Genomic DNA, 19,353 nt, shown 5'->3' with positions numbered 1-19,353 from the left:
TTAAAAAAAATTAAGATGTTTGGGCTAATCTATTTGGCAGTACTACTTATGTATAATGTATATCGTATAAAGTAAATACTATACACTTCTCTGCACAATTTTTTAGTTTTCATTTGTATTATATTTTATGTTCTCACAAGTTGAATAAGACGGCTATGCACAGCACTACCATGTTGATTTTACAGAAAATCTGAAAAATTCCGCTAAAAACCTGAAATAACAAGAGACTTAAAAGGAAAAAAAACGAGCTTAAATTCTTATAACAAAATGAGACTTTTATATATAATTTAAGTAACATATTTTATTGTCTTTTAATCAATAAATGTTTAATAGAATAAAACAAAAAAAAAATCATTTCACTTTTAAAAACGCTTAACATACCCCATGTTTATCAAAAAATATTCTTATTACAATTGAATTTTCAAAAATGCCTAACAATTTAAATGCTTAACTAAATTGTTTCCAAACCAAATTGAATACCGTCCATAAGACTGACGGTCATTTTCCACAGAAAAACCATTCAAGCTATGAAAATGAAATATCCTAAATGGTATTGCATAAAAATTATGCTAAAATATTCCACTTGAAAAAAAAATATTTCATTTCATATTCCGAAATTAACTGGCGAGCTTTTCAGGGAATTCGGATGGAATAGAACGAAACTCTACTGAGGGCAAAATTTACATTTTTTGGGTATGTTAACTAAAAGCTGACTATCGCTTGAAAAATTGAAAAGAAGTGTTTAAAAGCCATTTTTATAATCTTCGGTAACACTTTCACTTAACTAGACAATACACATTGTGGTCGGTTATGTGCTGACTACATCATTTTTTCTTATTTATAAGATGGATTTGTTATAAAAACGGAAAATGTGTACCGTGATAGTGGAAATTGAGTTAAACTTTGGGTTATGATTAATATATTATATAACATAATTAACGATTTTTTTAATAGAATCACCATAGTTTTATTTGTTAAATTTAATAAAAATAAAATGGCTTTTTTCAGGGCTAAATAAACAAAAAAACATATTATATGTATAAGTTTATTTCTGAACACATATTACCTATAAAAATAAATACATACTTTTCATGTTAAAGGACATTTTGACATTTTTTGAAGATAAAAACATTATTTAGAAAAAAATTGTGAAAATCCTTCTAGAGTAAAAATAAAAGCAAAATATTTTTCACTTTTATAGTGGAATTTTTTTTTTAAAATATGCATTTTTCGAGAACATATTGCACTGTGGAATAAAATATTTCACTTTGGCAACACTGACTATAACATAAATGTAAATAATGTAGTAGATACTTACATACATACATGTTTAACTAGCCTCTTTTAGTTTTTCACTTTCATTACAAAAAATCATTATGTATTTCTGTCAGCCGTGGTTTTTCACAATATTTTTTTCTAAATAAAACAGAAACAATTTTTGTATATACATACGTATGTATTTTCAAAGTGTTTATAAAAAGTTTTTTTTAACATTTATCTGAAATACATAGTTACATATTACTAATATGTATGTGTGAATTGTTATATATGTATATATGTAATTATTCATATATTGTATTTATTTCGTCGAAATTTATTATGTATGTATTTAAAAAATGAAAATATGAGTTGCAAATTATGACTACTACATTATTTTTTGCAGAAAAAACTGCCATATTACTTTTGTAGCAATATCTAAATTTACTATTACTATTAAATTGGATGTTGGAATTTGAATATTTCTGCAATATAATAAAAAGTTAAAACTTTTATTTAATTTATTATTCGTTTGAGTTATTTATTTTACATTTACAATTTTAATAAAATGGCATCACTGTTTCACAATCATATATGAATCTTTTGCGTTCTCTATTTTGTTTTCCATTCAAACGTACTCTTATTAAGTGGGGGTTAAAAAATATGGCATTGATACAAAAATTATTTTTTTGTATAAATGTTGATAGTTTCTCTGTATTAATGATAATATTCTCACGTTTAAATGAGTTTTTAACAATGCTCAGTAAAACAATACAAAAAGAGAAAAAAATTCGCAAAAGCTATTAAAATTTTTGAGAAAAAATTGGATTTATTTTGATAAAAAATTTAATTCGATGTTGAAACTTAAAATTTCTTTAGTACGTCACAGTGTTTGTGTTGTGTGTATAAATTAAATAATAAATATACTAGTTTGTTTTACAAATTAAACGTTTTCATGACTAATGATGACAATATTGTATGTACACCGATGTAATCAGTAATATGAACCGGAAAGAAATTTCGATGTAAGAAAAAGTTCAGTCGTAGCTAAATTAAAATTTTTGGTTAAATTAAAATGTATTTCCACAAGTGCATATGTATGTATCTTTATACATAGTGAAAATTGTAATAATATTACATAGTATTAAAATTCTAACATATTATTCTATATCAAATAAGATAATATATACTTTTTATACCCTGCACTTCGTGAAGGGTATATTCACTTTGGTATATAGTTTGTAACCACTTGATGGAGTTGTCTCCAGTATAGACATACATATATACATATATGTATATATTCTTACTCAGCGTAAAATTCTGCGTTGATTTAGCCATGTCCGTCCCTCCGCCCGATCGCACGATAACTCAAAAACGAATGACGCAATCGGTACCAAACTTTCACAAGTTGTTGCTTTTGTACAAACGACGGCCGCTATTGTAATTAGGCGAATTCAAAAAACGGGTTCGGGTAGCTGCCGTACAACTCAAGGAGGTGTTTTTAAATATTTCACAAACTATTAGAGGTATTAATATCAAATTTTGTGCAAGTCTGTCCAATTATGTTTTACATATACTTATTTTGAAAATTTTAATGGAACGGCTGCACTGGTTCGGAAAGCTGCCATACAACTCCGAATGTTTGTTTTAAATATTTGGAAAAATAATAAAGCTAGATTTATGAAACTCGGCAAGCGTGTGTCCAATTTCAGGACATAAATATATTTCTGAAGTTTTGGTGGAATTGCTTGACAGGTTCGGGTAGCCGCCATACAACTCCGAAAGTTAATTTTAAATATTAGGAAAAAAAATTATAGTTAGATTCATAAAACTTGGCAGCTGTGTGTCCTATTTTAGGTTAAATATATTTCTGAAGTTTTGGTGGAATTGCTTGACAGGTTCGGATAGCCGCCATACAACTCCGCAAGTTAATTTTAAATATTTGGAAAAATATTAAAGCAAGATTCATAAAACTTGGTAGTCGTGTTCGATTTCAGGTCAGATATATTTCTGAAGTTTTAGTGGAATTGCTTGACAGGTTCGGGTAGCCGCCATACAACTCCGCAAGTTAATTTTAAATATTTGGAAAAATATTAAAGCTAGATTCATGAAACTCGGCAGTCGTATTCGATTTCAGGTCAGATATATTTCTGAAGTTTTAGTGGAATTGCTTGACAGGCTCGGGTAGCCGCCATACAACTCCGCAAGTTAATTTTAAATATTTGGAAAAATATTAAGGCTAGATTCATGAAACTCGGTCCAAAAACAACAAAATATTTCAAAAACAAATTTTTAAACTCAGATTGTCAAAGTGCTGGGTATTATTCAGTCGGTTTATTTCGACGGAAACGCTTTTACTTGTTCTAATTTCAATTAGTATCAATTAGCACTGAATAAGTTCATTTATCTAGTTTTAAATGTTTTTAAACGTGCGTTTCACTTTTATGAAAATAACCATCATGAAAATTTAAATATGAAACGTAGAAATAATATGTGCAGATGTTTCAGTTTTAACTTGAAACGGTAAAAAAACAACAATACATTTTCATTGCAAAAGTGTATAACATATCTACATTTCAATGCCTTCTTAGAAAATTTTATGATCTTGATATCTAGTTTGCTAGAAAAATTTATGGAATAATTAGTTAGTTATAATGTTCTTAGAGGATTTTTTTTTAAAACTGCTGAAAAAATTCAATTTTTTCTTGCATTACAAAGCGCCCTTAGAGGATTTCATTTTTTCTATATAATTGAAATAATTTTAGCGCTTTACTATAAGAAGTATTGAAATATGTTTATGTTATATAAAGGTAAAAATTATTTCCACTTTGAGCAAAAATATTACGAGCCATCATTTTGTTTACAATGAAGAAATATGCTTTTCGAAATGGTTTATGGACACTTAAGACATGCGTTTTTTCAGTTTCAGTGCATTTTTTTTAATGCAGTAATAAGAAATGTTTATTAAAAATCAGTTTCCTTTTACAAAATAGAATTCTACACATAATGCATGTTCTACAAGTATAGTTAAGAGTGTGTCCACGATTGATTTGGGTAATTAAGAAATCCGCAAAACGAAAGCAAGTAATTATATTCTTGCAATTAAATCTTAATGTATTTTATTTACAGAGTGAACTTGTAGTTCAATAGTACTTTCAACTCGAAGAATAAAAGTAATAACCATTAATTCAGCGTAAGATATAAGCTTGTATATACATCTACATACCAATACATATTTACTTAGCATTACATATTATGTACTACACTCTTCACTGTATAATAGTATGTTAGTACAAAAGGAACCAATCGATTTGACTTATTTTTATAGTTCATTGCGTAAATCTCTATTATCGTTTCAAATAAACAAGAAAAAAAAAATTTCAAGGATATTATAAGTATTCTTTCATGATCCGATTGATTACAACCTATAAAAGAATATCCTTCTTTTACCTAAAATATGTGCCAAACCATTTTTGAAAGAGAATATAGATTTCAAAAAAGATCGCTATAAATCGTAATATATACATACATGTATATGTATGGGATGTATCATAAAATATAATATAACATAATATATATAATATGTATGTATGTAAATAATAAGTAAGAATGTATATCCACAGAGTACATCAAGAGTTTTTTAAAATTATAGAAAAAATCACGTAAAATATGATATGTTTTTCTCAGAACATCTGTTTATTAGCTATTTACATGTTATACTACATGAATATAGAAAAAATTAGACCTTAAACTTTCAAAAAGCATACTTTTAACTCACATGCTTTATTGTGTATTTTCCAAGTCCTAAATATCTACTTCTAACAATAACCTCAACGGATTACATGTTCCTAATTTTAATCATCATTATGTATACATCTTTAGTATTTATGCAGGTTCATAGAAAAAATTGCTCAACTTCGGATGGAGGGAATAAAGCTCGGACGTCTGCGAAACGGTTCAATGGACTAAACAAAAACCATTTAAAAAATTTTATATGACAAATATCTGGCAAATATCATTGTACTATTCGCAACTTTTTATCATAACTAATTAATATGCCTACCCAATGTAATACTAATGGTTGGTGTCTGACTTACCATGTTTGAGCAAAAACTGCTTAAACACGAAATTTTTTGTAAAAGAAACCTATTAATTTTTTAAAAGGTTTATTTATTTCATAAATATCTTCGTTATTTTTTATTTTTCGAAGCACTACATCCGTTCTTTTTAAATTATACATAATTTTCATGTCACACGTAAAATTTGTTAAAAAAATGTCAGCTTAAAGAAAAATGTAAGTGAAATCTTAAATTTTGTAATAAAAATATAAAAGAAAAACATTTGGAATAGTACATCAGCTACCCAAAATTGTCAAACCATGCCAAAAACCTTTAATAATATATGTGACCTATGTATAATTGGACACCTGAATCTATGCCAAATCCAAATGATCCAAATCTTATGAACCTATATTTATTATTTTACCGAATACTTAAAATTAGCTTTTGGAGTATTATGGCCGCTACCTGAACCTGTCAAGTCATTCCATAAAAACCTCGAGTATATATCTGGGCTATAATTGGACACGCGACTGTTAAATTTAATGCAGCTAGATTTATTACTATTAAGATCTTTAGAACATATGTAGAATATAATTGGACATATGTATGTATATTTATAATATACATTTCATATCTATAACTTTATTAATTTTTGAAATTTTTAAAATAATCTCTTTGAGTTGTATGGCAGCTACCCGAACCCAATGTCCGAATTATTCCAATTGTCCTTGGAACAAAAGAAGCAACTTGTGAATGTTTGGTATTTGCTTTATTTGTTTTTGTGTTTACGTGCGATCGGATGAACGGACGGACATGTCTAGATCAATGCAGAATTTTACGCTGCGCAAGAATATATAACATTATCCATACCGCAGATGACTCAAGTGGTTATAAACTCCGTACCAAAGTTGATATACCCTTCACGGAGGTGCAGGGTATAATAAAAGTACAGAGTACAGTATAACATTGTATATTTCCTACACATATACCGGCGTATATATATTAGACATATCTAAAAAAGATGAAAGAATGTGAATTTTATGTCGATATGGATTGTGTTTTCCATATCGACATTTAAATTACAGATTATGTATAAATCTATATTTAAAATTGTGTAATTGAATGTTAATTTTTGGCTACCACTATATTGCAAGCAATCTTTGTTTCCGTCAACATTCTATGTAAAAGTAAGAAAATATTTTTTTTTTTAACATTTATATTTTAGATGTGCAAAAAGTAACAATATAATGTGGTAGTTTCTATGATGTTGTACTTCTGCTTTTATTATTCTCGTTCTTCAACGACCGTGTTGCATATAATAGAAGAGGATATTTTTAGAAGGAAGTAGACCTGTCGGTCTGTGTGTGAACGCGCGTATTTCAAGTTCTTCTGAACATTTTGATGAAATTTTATAAATAAATTTATTTTGGCTGTGTCACGGGTTGATCAACTTTTAGGATTTATCGAAACTAATTGTAGAACTTTTTAGGGGATTCGGATGTTCCAATTTTGTCGTTATATTGTTTTAAAAGGCATTTTTGTAATCTTCCGCAGCACTTTAACTAAACTGTGAAATTTTTTCTCTAGAAAATGTAATAACCATATCAAAGTTTTTTTATTTATTGACATGTGAATGTCATCAAATGGTGTATAAAAATTCAAAGTGCGTATAAAGATGTTGATAAAAATGTTCTTGTTGTCTGTAGTAACGTAAGTTTTATGTCCAAAATAATTAATGTTCACAATGTCAGTTGAGTTCAAATTTGTATGCTAAGAAGAAAATTTATGTATATATATAAACAAACTTTATAAACTTAAGCGGGCGTTAGTTCTGCCACAAATTATGAAAACAAACATTTTACAAACTTCATTTTCAATTATTTAAACTTTATTGCACTAAAACTTTAATACTGTATTATTTTTTTTATAGTTGTAAATTTTTTCAGTGAACTTTTTTAAATTTTTGGTTAAATTTTTAGTAACAATTTTTTTCCTTTCTTTTTCACATTTCAGCAAATCAAATCGCATTTTCGACTATTGTTATTATGATATTGGAAAAGTTTAAAAAATTTACCTAAAAAAATCGTTAAAAATTAACTTAAATTAAATTTTTATTAATTTCATTTAAATAGAAATTTAAAATGTAGAACACTATCTTTAAATAGTTAATTAGAAAACATATGTAGTTAAAAAAATTTAAAACTAAAATTTTTCCATTTCATTTAAAATTCTTTCTTAATTTTATAATATGCACATTTTTCATATAACTTACACGAGACTATTTACTTTATTTAATTATTTTCCATAGCAATTTTAATTAGCTTAATTAAAAATTTTGTAGGTATTTCTTATTAAATAACGTAAAATTACCATGCAACATTAAAAAATCAATTATTGCGATTATGTTATTTTTTAAAAAATTATGTTAAAATCTCATTTTACGGGAAAAAATATAGAGAAATCTTACAACATATTCATAATTATAAATTCCTGCCGAAATAACACAAATAAGTTCATATTACAAAATAAATAAATTATTTTATACACTTAAAAAATGAATGAATTAATACATGCCACAAATACTTGTGCCTCGAGAGGCAGTATATGTAGTAGAACAGGTAGTAGTGCCGACAGTGCTGGGGGTGTTGGTAGCGGTGAAGAACCAGTTCCTATTGAAAGAACAAGCAGTATAGCAATGAGTGCTTCAGCAAGTGGTCAAGATAGTAGCGATCAAAAAGATTCGCCAAAATTAAGGAGTAAGTAACAGTAAATGTTTATGTAGAGTAGAATATTTCTGTTGTTACACATTCTATATAATATATATCTCATCTAAAACAACATAAGATTTTCGTTAATATGGCAAATTTATAATTTTAAAATATAAAAGAAAATCTGATGTATTCAGCACATAACCGACCGCAATGTATATTGCCTATTTTAGTCAAAGTGTTACAGAAGATTATAAAACCAGTCATACATAATAAGTTCACAAGTTAGTTTCGGTAACAACCAGAACTCATATATGAAATTTCCAGAAATTTCACCTATCCGTTTAGTTCGGTTTCCGAGCCCAAATTTTTTTAATACCTTGAATTTAAATATTAAACTTCGAGAAAATTGGTTGATAATTTCTGTAAAATCGACCCGCGAAAAGATCCAGTTTCCGGGCTTGATATATCCCTAAACTCGGTCAATCCGTGTCTATAGCCAAAATACACTCACATATAAAATTTCAACAAAATCGGTTCAACCGAACTTGAGATACACTGGGGCACACACAGCCCGACACACCGACATGTCTCTAAAAAGTATAACTAGCCAAAAAGTAGTTCTACTCTCTGTTTACATCACACTAATAGAATCACTCACCAATTTTTATATACAAAAAATTCCCTTAGCTAAGAGTTAGGTGGAATGCCTTTTTATTTTCAGTTTTATACACATAAGAATTTTTGGGAGAGGGAAAGATTACGCAATAGATGTCTACCTGTTTGATGTATATTTAATGTAATAAAATATATAAACTATGAATTTTTTGTTTATACATATTTCAATTTTGTCTTTAAAAATTTAAAACAAATATTTCTTATGAATATACATATGTATGTACATATGTACATAAATACATACGTATCGGTAATACGCATTTTGTTTATATATTGCTTAATTTCTATACCCACGTCTACATTGCGGCTTGACGTGAAATCAGCTCGAAACTCAAGCTGCGTTTTTACTATGTTATCTTAAAAGTCCGAAACAAAGTTTAGCTATTAAATTTCAAATCATTATTAACATTTCAAGTCAAGTAAGTGACTTGAGTGAGGCTTCAAGTCAAGTAATATTTAAAAGGTTCTGACATATTTTGTAAATCAATTAACACTGACATTGGGTCCGTATTATACAAGTTTATTAACTTCATTTTTGCCGTGCCAGTCTTGCTTCTTACTGCTTAAAGCCTTATACTTTAGAATCGTGCTTTGTTCTTGTATGTTGTCTAAATGTCCGGGATTAAAACTATGACTTTTATATAAGACAGTTACTTTAACCGGCTAACGTTGATCGCCTCATATATCTTGAAATTTTAGTCATTTCGTGCGTGAAATATTTGCAGATCCACATTTGTACATCCACATTGATATATAAATTTAATAAAATTAAGAAATGGCAGCATCTCTAAATGAATCAGCATCCATTGAAACAAGATATGGCAGCATCAATAGCTTAGCTTAACTACAACGACGTTTATTGAGTAGGATATTATATACTGGTTCGAAGATCCGCGTATGGTATTTCTATATGAGGCTTTTGTTTAGTTTTGTTCACAATAACGAATCGTTCTTTTTTAATTATACTATATGTACATCAAAACTATTACGGGACATCAATATGTATTATAAACTCTTTGTCTCCTCTTAAAATAATACTTATTTATTTAATCTGCGGTTCTAAATAAATTTTCTGATATTAAAAGTTTTTTCTTCTTAACTTCTGCTCTTTTTGTTTTTTAAGATCACATTGTTAAAATATAGCTTTCGTTAAATGATGCAAAATGGCACATTACGATCTAATTGTACGCACGTTTGTTCTGGTAAGTATTAGCAAATATTGTCACAATATGTGTTAGTATCAAAGCAAAAAAAAAAACAAATTAAAGGTGTGTTTATGGCACGAGGAGTGTGGTTTCATAATAAGGAATTAACAAATTGTTTTGGGAATATTTTTAATATCTTTTAATTTGCGTGTTACGAGTACTCTTGGGTTACATTATGGCACTTATCATAAATTAATAACGTCAGCAAACATTTCTTTAATAATTATATCTTTCATATATACATATATATGGTATGTTTTTAATTACATTTTATTTCAAGTAAATTAAATATGAAAGAAAAGTACAATTTTTTATAAGATAACATCCTTATAACCAGTAATATAGATAACCATTTAAATTTCGCTTTTTATAAAACCACCCTATATATAATTACATATGTATACATATTGCTATGAAAAAGGGTATAAATTTTAGGCTTTTTGATAAATTTTTTTTTATTTTATACATTCCTTTTTTTTGAAGTTTAGTTTAAAAAACTGGTTAAAAATGCTGATTAGAACAAAGCACATTGATAGACCAATATTGCTAACTATAGTGTTTAATTAAATTTACATTTAACATATTTAAATAAAAATCCAATACACGTAATAGTTACGTAATACATACAAGTTGCTCAATTTCTTCCTTATTAATTGTTAATTTTAAATTAATGATGTAATTTATAACTATATCATTGAAGAAAGGTATTACTTTTTCATTTTAATGCTATTCAAAAATAAAAAAACACAGTTAATCCGAATTGTAATTTGGCTACAAATTAAAAGTACTTAGTAAAGTTTTATTTATTTAATAAGAATTGTACGTCTTTTAATATTATATTTTTCTTCGAAATATATTGCCACGTCTAAAACAAGTTGCTCTTCAAATAAATTTACCCGAGTTCAATAGTTATGTTTATTCATCAATAAAAATTCTATTAACATATATTTTTGGTAGGTGTGTAATAATTATTCCAATAAAAGTACTCTAATAACAATGATAAAACTAGAAAAGATTAATATAAGAGTAAAACATTTTCGGTTTATTGAACTATGTATATGCAAATAGAAATTAAATTTTTTATGCTTCAAATATTTTGAACGTATTACACATGCCCTACTAGTAGTATACACTTTGTCATATACTCGTATGTATACAATTAATTATACTGTTTATTATATTTTTTAACTGCAAAAACAGCTTCTAATATAATAAGTTTAAAATCAAAATAAATTCATTCTTGTTTAATAAAGCTCTAAAACAAGTCTAAAACAAGTTGCTCTTCAAATAAATTTACCCGAGTTCAATAGTTATGTTTATTCATCAATAAAAATTCTATTAACATATATTTTTGGTAGGTGTGTAATAATTATTCCAATAAAAGTACTCTAATAACAATGATAAAACTAGAAAAGATTAATATAAGAGTAAAACATTTTCGGTTTATTGAACTACATATATGCAAATAGAAATTAAATTTTTTATGCTTCAAATATTTTGAACGTATTACACTTGCCCTATTAGTAGTATACACTTTGTCATATACTCGTATGTATACAATTAATTATACTGTTTATTATATTTTTTAACTGCAAAAACAGCTTCTAATATAATAAGTTTAAAATCAAAATAAATTCATTCTTGTTTAATAAAGCTAAAATTATTTAAAGTTGAAGAAGTTATAAGAAATGTAGACGAAAATATAAGGAGTATATTTTCATGTTAATAGAATTACAATATACATATTACAGTCGTAAAACGAAAAGATGTATACCTTGCTTGCAAATAAAGTTATTGCAGTATTAAAAATATCGAAGACGTGTGAATAAAGTTAGGTCAAATTAATGCTTTCTAAAGTAGCACTTTTCAGATAAACAAATAGATAAATATTTTCATCTATAGAAATTACTTTCTTGTAAATAGCAGGTAAATAGGTTTCTAGTAAACAGGTTCACGGATGAACGCACAGACGAACAGACGGACAGGATGAAAGTAACACATACTTTTTTCAAATATTTTTTGGAAAAGTTGTAAAAAGAAGAAAAAAACAAAATACGTATGATGAACTACATTTTTTCCAGATATTTTTAAAAATATTTTTAGCCAGTAATCAGTATACGTTAATTAGTCTTTTAAAACGGTCGCACTATCAAAGAGATAAATAATCAACACAAAAAAATTAAGAGATAACAAAAAGCTGTTTTTAAAAAGTAATAACTATACATGTCATTTATAAAAATGAAATTTTTAAATATTTTCTTTATCGTTCAAATAATTGCAATCAATAATTTGTTAGTAAGTTAATCATTTAATTAAGTACTTACTTTTGCGTTGATTTCTGGTTTAAGTTTAAGATTAAAATTGCTAATTTTAACATGTATGTAATATATAACGTATAATGTAATAATAAGAAAATTTTATTATATGCATACATACATAGATTGAGGCAACTGTCAACGATATATTAAGAAAGCACTTAACCAAAGAGCAATTGCATCAACTTGAGTTGAAATTAAACGATTTAGAAATAAAAGTGAATAATTTAACAACCGAAGCTCTTAAGAAAGGCATTAACAATGAAGCAGGAATATGTGCTTATAACGAGTTAAAATTAGAACATGCTGGAAAAAAATCCGTTGAACGTGCACAATTGTGTATTGAAGAAAGGACAGATAAATTTAAAAATGTTTCAAGTTTCAACAATTTTGAAAATCTTTTTAATATCGTGAACGAATGTTTAGCGAGATCAGAAGATATCGAAAAGAAAATTATTACTATGTTTTTGAATTGCGATGAATCGCACAATGTTTTCGATAAATAATTAAGTTAAAATTGTACACAATTTATTGATTTAAAAATTTATAAGTACAAAATAATAAAAAATCTGATGTGGTTGGCACATAGCTGACCGCAATGTGTATTGTCTAGTTAAGTGGAAATGTTACAGAATATTATAAAAATGTCTGTTAAATAATTCTTTTCAATTTTTAGGACATTAGTAAGCTTATAGTTAACATACCTAGAAAAATGTTGATTTGATATTTTGCTTTGTGCTACCCGAATTCCCTGAAATGCTCGCCAGTTAGTTTCGGTAACAACCGGAACTCAAATATCAAATTTCAAGAAATTCCGTCAATTCGCTCCGTAGATATGGTGAAAAATGTAAAATCGACCCGCGGATCAGTTTTCGAGCCCTGATCTTTCCAAAAAATTTATATTCATTGTTTTAGTACGAAGAATTCAAATATTAAATTTTAATGAAATCAGTTAATTATTTCTCTTTATATACGCAAAAATGTATATTTGACCCGTAGTAAACGTCTAGTTGCTGACGTCTAGTTCCAAAAGTGAGAAGCTTTCGCGGACGGTCGAGCGAAGCTTATATATGAAATTCCAAGCAAATCGGTTGAATATTTCCTTTAAAATGGTCAAAAATGTAAAACAGGCTCGCTAAAAAGTGCAGTTTCCGAGGCCTGATATATCCCAAAAGTTGATTAATCCGTGCCGTGGTCGAAATAAACTTACATATAAAATTTCATCGAAATCGGTTCAGCCGAACTTGAGATACACGCGTGCACATACAGACCGACAGACCGACGAGACCGACAACCAACAGGTTGCTAAAAATAGTTTACCTACACTTGCCCTACTATGGAGAAGTGCATTCCCACCAAAAACTCGATATGCAAGATTTGTTGCCATAACATAACCTACCTATTGTATACACAATACGGTCGGTAATAATAATTAATAAGAAGATGATCTTGACTTTTTTTATTTTTTTTTTAAAGTGTGACTATAATATGTCATTAACCATTTTGATTGAATTGGTCGATTTATAAGAGATGGTATTCATTTAAGATTAAAAAGCATCTATAAAACTGATACAATTAAAACGCAAACGCCTTTCATTGCTTAAACCTTACAAATCATTATGCACAACCCTACTCTATATCACAAAGACTTATATATCGAAATCAAAAATCTTCGTATACCTCACAAAGAGCTATAAAATTTCATTTTATAACCTCAATATTTTTAAATATATCTTAAAAATTTGAAATCATATAGAAACTTTTATGCGAACACTTCATTTAATTTAAATTTACTTAAATTTGATGCAATCAATATTTTGACATTGCAAATAAATTTTTGATTTTGTTTTTGTTTGTCTCCAAGTATTATAGGTTTTTGACATATAAGGCGGATAACCATAGTCATTGAATTCCAAAATTTACTAAAAATAGTTATGAGACATCCAATTTTTATAGCCGTTGATAATAACGAACTAATCACTGTGCGCCGTAAGCAATATATGCAAATCAAACTTTTATATAATTTAATTTAAAAATTTTAGCGTATTATTTAGTAATTATTAATTGGTTTTGTTGTGTTGCCCTAAAATGCATTCATTTTTTTAAATTAAAATTACACTTAAAATAAATTTACCAAAATAAATAAAACAAAAAATTATCGTGAAATAAACCTGATACGCTTTTAACTTAATTTAAAATTTTAATTTATATATCAAGTTCCCATTATTTTTTTAATTCATTAAATTAGGATTGATATGAGTGAACTTATTGAATATGTATTTTTTTTCATACCACAGTCCATAACAAAGGCATTGTTTTCGGATCACGTTTAACTACTCAATATTGTAACAGAACATTTTATTCTTCGAGGTATACAAAAAAAATTTTTTATATCTGCACAAACATATGTTCCAAGGGTATACAAAATTTATATTACCGTCTGTATGCTAAGTAATATTGGGCTGAGATGTAGATTCAAGTATACGTTTTTGATCAGAGTCGAATTCTGAGTAGATTTAGCTTTGTCTGCCTGTCCCAATGAAAACTCAAAAACTAATTGAACTAAAATCAACAAATTTTCACAAATGATTTATTATAGTAAATGCCAGAACCCTATTTAAATTGGCTATGATCGAGGAACTGGTTCAAGTAGCTGCCATACAACTTCCAATTTTATTTGGTTATATCTCAGAAACTATAAAAGATGTGGTATTGATATTTCACACAAGTAGGTTTATTAGTAGCGCCAATGTGTTTGACAAAAGTTGTTGAAATTGCTTGGCTCCTATTGTTAGCTAAAATGCAAGTAGAAAAGCTATTTTGCATTATCTCAGAAATTATTACACATAGGCCATCTAGGGCCGTTGTGGCACCACCGGATCTCATCTTCTTTTCCGCTCATCATTCGAACCAACGTGAACTTCTCACAAATCGGTCAAGATCCCTGATATTTATATCCGCTAGGTCCGCAACGTAACCGAACATGTAAGACCAACAAATTTCTGCCTGGAGTTCGCCAGTGCCGGACATAAGCGCAGGAGGTGGGTCACCGTTTCCTGCCCTCCCTCGTCGAAGCAGGTCCCACAAAGATTGTTTGCGGCCCGGCCAGTCCTTCTCTTAAGCTCATCTGCCTTACACTTCTCCGGAGCATCACTGTGTTCGGGAACCCAAACCAAATTATCTCGAACTGCCTAGCCATCTCATTGAGGGACGAATTGCACTCCAAGACCGTTCTGGATGTACAGACCTCAGATTCCAAAGCCCTAACTGTGGCCTGGCTATCCGTGAAGATACTGTTGTTACCGGCAGATACCGACTGCCGCCAAGCCAGCGCAGAACCTCCCAAATCGCTTGAAAGATACTGCAGTGATCCGGTAGACGAAAGGAGAGCCCAACATGCAATTGCTTAGAATAGATTACCACACCTTCCCTGTGGTCAAGTTTAGATCCGTCCGTGTAAAAATGGACGGACTAGCCCTAGATATCGCCTCCGTTCAGCCAGGTCTGCCTCGGTGGAATCAAAGTACCACTACCTGTCCAAGAACGGAAGCATGTCCTCTCGTGCCACGTGTCCACTGAGATGCGGCCTTTAGTCGTAATTGGGGTCTGAGGCCCAACGTTTATTCTGCATCATCTAGGCGCAACTCCAAAAGGACCCCCCGAGATCCAGATGCATGCTATGGTCGTTTGTCAGATCAGCCCCATCCAGCATTTCTGCTTCTGATGAAAGCGGAGTCTGAGTAGCCGACTCTTCAGCAGCCTTCGTGCTGTCGCCGACTGCGGGCCCTCTTTCTGGGATTGGTCCTCAGTCGTCCTCCGACTTCTGGGTTCCCTCCATTTATGTGTCAGTTTTTTACATTTTCAGGGTTATGGAGGAGAACCCAACATTTAGAACAAAGTTCTGTCTGGAGTGGAGCAAGCGATTCCTTGTTCAGTATGATAAGGGCTTGTCTGTAGTTACTCTTCTTCTTTTCTAGTTTGTCCACCCTCGAGTTAGCGGTGGACAAGTTGGAATTGCCTAGCTGAATCATCTTTAGGATGGTTTCCATGTTCGACGGCTCAGCTGAGATCTGGGTACGAGCTCGCGATCGTTGCGAGCCTCGCGCAGGGTCAAAGCTCCCCTATTTTTGCTATTGCCTTCTCATAAAAGTCCAAGACAGAGGCCACGAGCTTGACGTATCTCTGATGCCAACCTTGGTCTCTGCGAGAGAGTTTGGGTTCTCTTTCGTGATCTGGGGAAAGCTTGCCCTAAGTCGACTCTCCACCTTCCGCCTGTTTTCTGCTAAAATCATGCAATCATTTTTTGCCTGGTCTACTACTGCAACAATTAGATGATCCTTCAGGATTTCATTATACGGCCTTGCCTTTGAGGGTTTGTTCGGCGGCCTGGGCCTCTTCCTTAACCAGGTGGTTCCCCCGTGGAGCGTTGCCGTTTAAGCGTTGCTCTTTGCCCAGCTTTTCGTTATGTGGACCTTTCTTAGTCCAACCTATATTTTTCAGGAATGTGGCTAATTTTTCCCTGTAAACTTTTCCCTGCTTCGAGGACGTGATTGATGTTGGCGTCCTTTGTTTGCTCTGGGTAATCTGAGTGACTGCATCCAATGAGCTGCTAGGCCTGACTGAGTCATAGCTTCGTGCACGGCAGCCTGGTCTCGATTTAAACCGTTGCTTCACCTTTAAGATAGCGCCAGTGCTTTGCGCATCTTTGTTGCCTCCAATTTTAGTACTAAATTTGCGTTCAGCGAAATCTCAGCTTTACTGCACGGAATTGGCTTTGCAAAATTTCTTTCCGACTTTTTATGAGTGCCGGACTCATTGTTGTTTTTATTTTTATACTTCTTCATAATAGTTCTACGAATTGCGGAGAAAGGAAGTTCATCTAGGCAGAGATCCGCTGAACCTAGATAAGGCTAAATAATTTGGAGGGCGCCAGGTATGCTCCGTTCGCAACTGGACTATTTGTCTGGGCCCCCAGGCAGGTTGATTATCGGCACGGGTCATACGACGACTTAATCCGGCCCAGGGGAGTTTGGAATGATAGGATTTGCTAGGAGGGATATTTTTGGGAAAAGTTTGATTATCTCTTGGTTTCAGGTTTCATCTGGGGATGAATCCCGAAATTCCTTAATCCTACTTGGCTTCTACACCGTGGCGAGGTAAATAATCGCGCAGAAGAATTTGTGTGATAAACTACTTTGAAATTTCTTGACTCCTTGTATTAGCTGCCATACAACTTCATAGTAGTTTTGCCATATCTTAGAAAATATTGAAAACACAGCATTGAATTTCTGCTTAAATTAATATGGTAATACGGCAACTTTAAGTCATAATCTGCCACATATTCAGCTATAGCATATTTGCTCGCACATAGGATAACAAATTCGTACGGGTATCACAGAGCTGACACGGTCAACTTTATTTGTTCTCGTTTATATTTACTTTCCTAATTTATTATTAAATGTCCATTGAATAACAGGGAAACGTCGCCGTGTTAAGCTAGTTCTACTCTAGGCAAAAACGGCCATTTTTTACAAACTATGACTGAATGGCCAAGCTCTTAGTCGAGTTGATTCAATTATGGAACTGGGTGTTTGCTTCGATAGCAAGTTATCATTTATAAACCACTATAATCATATCATATGCAGATCAAGCTCGATGTTAGATTTCAAAAAAGTTTAATGATCCTTATGTCTTAAAATCACTCTACACATACTTGGTCCGCCCTCTTGAATATGCTTCACAAGTATGGTCACCTTATTAAGATATACATATTAATAGGATTGAGTCTAGTCAAAAAAATTTTTTGAGGTTCGCACTGCGCCTTCTTCCTTGGGAAGACCCCATCATTCTTCCACCTTACGAGCACAGACTCAAATTAATTGACCTACCCACATTGGGTAAAAGACGTGACGTCGCGGATTTGTTACTTATTTTTCAGCTTATGAAAACTGACTTAATCTTCCCCGGCATTTTAATTGTGATTAATTCCAACCTGAGGTCTCGTTCCCCGAATCTTTTCATGGTTCCTTTTCATAGGACCAATTATGGGAAACATGAACCTGTCAGCAGAATGCTGCGTTTATACAACAAACACAAACACAGACTTGACTTTTCACTGAAGAAAGACACGATGAAAAAGCTTCTATTTACTTATAGTTAAGTATAACCCTTTGCTTTATTTTAACAAATTCTTGTTTTAGCTTTTCATTGTTTATATGCATATTTAATGGAATATTACTATTAATAAGTTTTATTTTGTATATTTTTAAATTTAATTTTTAAGTGAAAAATTTGTTCTGTCTAAAAAATATGTATCTGCATATGCATTCTTTAATTTTAAGTTATGTAAAATGTTTGGGCTAAACATAAATAAATAAATATGTATATACTTAATAATTAATTTTGTTAGAAAAAATGTTTTCCCACGCTCACCCCCTCTTAAGTTATCGCCCCTCATAATTTGAAAAGTTTGAGTTTTTGACTTCTCATATTTCCCAAAAAATAAAAAAAATATTTACTCTTTTAAATTTCTATTTATGCAGAAAGCTAACGGTAAAGTATCCCATTAAAAAATATAATTATGTATTTTCCTTAACTTATTCAATTTACCCTCTTTGTTTTATTTCAAAGATTGCATACATTGTTCTTCTGAATGTAGTCTAATTTTAATAATGTAGTACATAGATAGATTGTATTTTAAAGAAGTATTTTACTACTTTAAAAGTAGTACTTTACTAGTATGAACCGAGAAATGCTACATTATAAATCATTGGTTTGACCCAACTTTATTTAATTCCAGTACAAGTTGTATATTATCATAACAGTAAATTTAAAATTTTTTGGGTTTTATATCATCCTATGCGAAGAATGATAATTTTATACGTGGCACATATGTATATGAGCTTATAATATAAATAGTAAAAACTTTTAATACATGTATTTTTTCATTCTTTTACCGTGACATTTATTCTCTTAAATTAAATTGTCATAAAAAATGCAAAAAAAAAAATATTATTTTAACATAATATTGCCCCTTAAAGGGACAAAAAAAATGCAGAATTATAATTCTATTTACAGAAAAAATTAAGTAAAGAAACAAAATCTGTTTCCGTATAGGGTGTTTCGCATA

The 19,353-nt window shown here is 30.1% G+C and overlaps 2 protein-coding genes across 4 annotated transcripts in view; both read left to right on the top strand.

The window, feature by feature from the left end:
- The window catches only part of LOC129607556 (multiple C2 and transmembrane domain-containing protein), a 49,944-nt gene that overhangs the window by 5,235 nt on the left and 25,356 nt on the right, over positions 1-19,353 (top strand). For 2 of the 3 annotated variants that reach the window (XM_055518609.1, XM_055518607.1), the window contains exon 1: positions 7,779-8,074. The exons of the other annotated variant lie outside the window; for it this stretch is intronic. In XM_055518609.1, coding sequence (XP_055374584.1) covers positions 7,873-8,074 — 202 coding nt within the window. In that variant the 5' untranslated portion in view covers positions 7,779-7,872. Of the gene's footprint in view, positions 1-7,778; positions 8,075-19,353 lie in introns of those variants that run through there. 3 annotated transcript variants of the gene reach the window in all.
- On the top strand, positions 12,059-12,830 carry LOC129607558 (uncharacterized). Its single transcript, XM_055518615.1, has 2 exons — positions 12,059-12,204; positions 12,350-12,830. The coding sequence occupies exons 1-2, from the start codon at positions 12,133-12,135 to the stop codon at positions 12,728-12,730; spliced, it is 453 nt and encodes a 150-aa protein (XP_055374590.1). The 5' UTR covers positions 12,059-12,132; the 3' UTR covers positions 12,731-12,830.

Source organism: Condylostylus longicornis, unplaced genomic scaffold (genome assembly GCF_029603195.1).
Source record: "Condylostylus longicornis isolate FDR11 unplaced genomic scaffold, ASM2960319v2 ptg000027l, whole genome shotgun sequence".
Taxonomy (NCBI): Eukaryota; Metazoa; Arthropoda; class Insecta; order Diptera; family Dolichopodidae; genus Condylostylus; species Condylostylus longicornis.
The sequence above is the reverse complement of the archived record's forward strand: the minus strand, read 5'-3'. Positions and strand labels throughout refer to the sequence as shown.

What these genes read in the sequence shown, in the direction of transcription:
- LOC129607558 (XM_055518615.1), top strand. Translation starts at nt 12,133, where the DNA reads ATGTCATTTATAAAAATGAAATTTTTAAATATTTTCTTTATCGTTCAA. An exon ending in TTGCAATCAATAATTTGTTA is followed by an intron (nt 12,205 to 12,349) that starts GTAAGTTAATCA and finishes ATACATACATAG; the next exon opens with ATTGAGGCAACTGTCAACGA.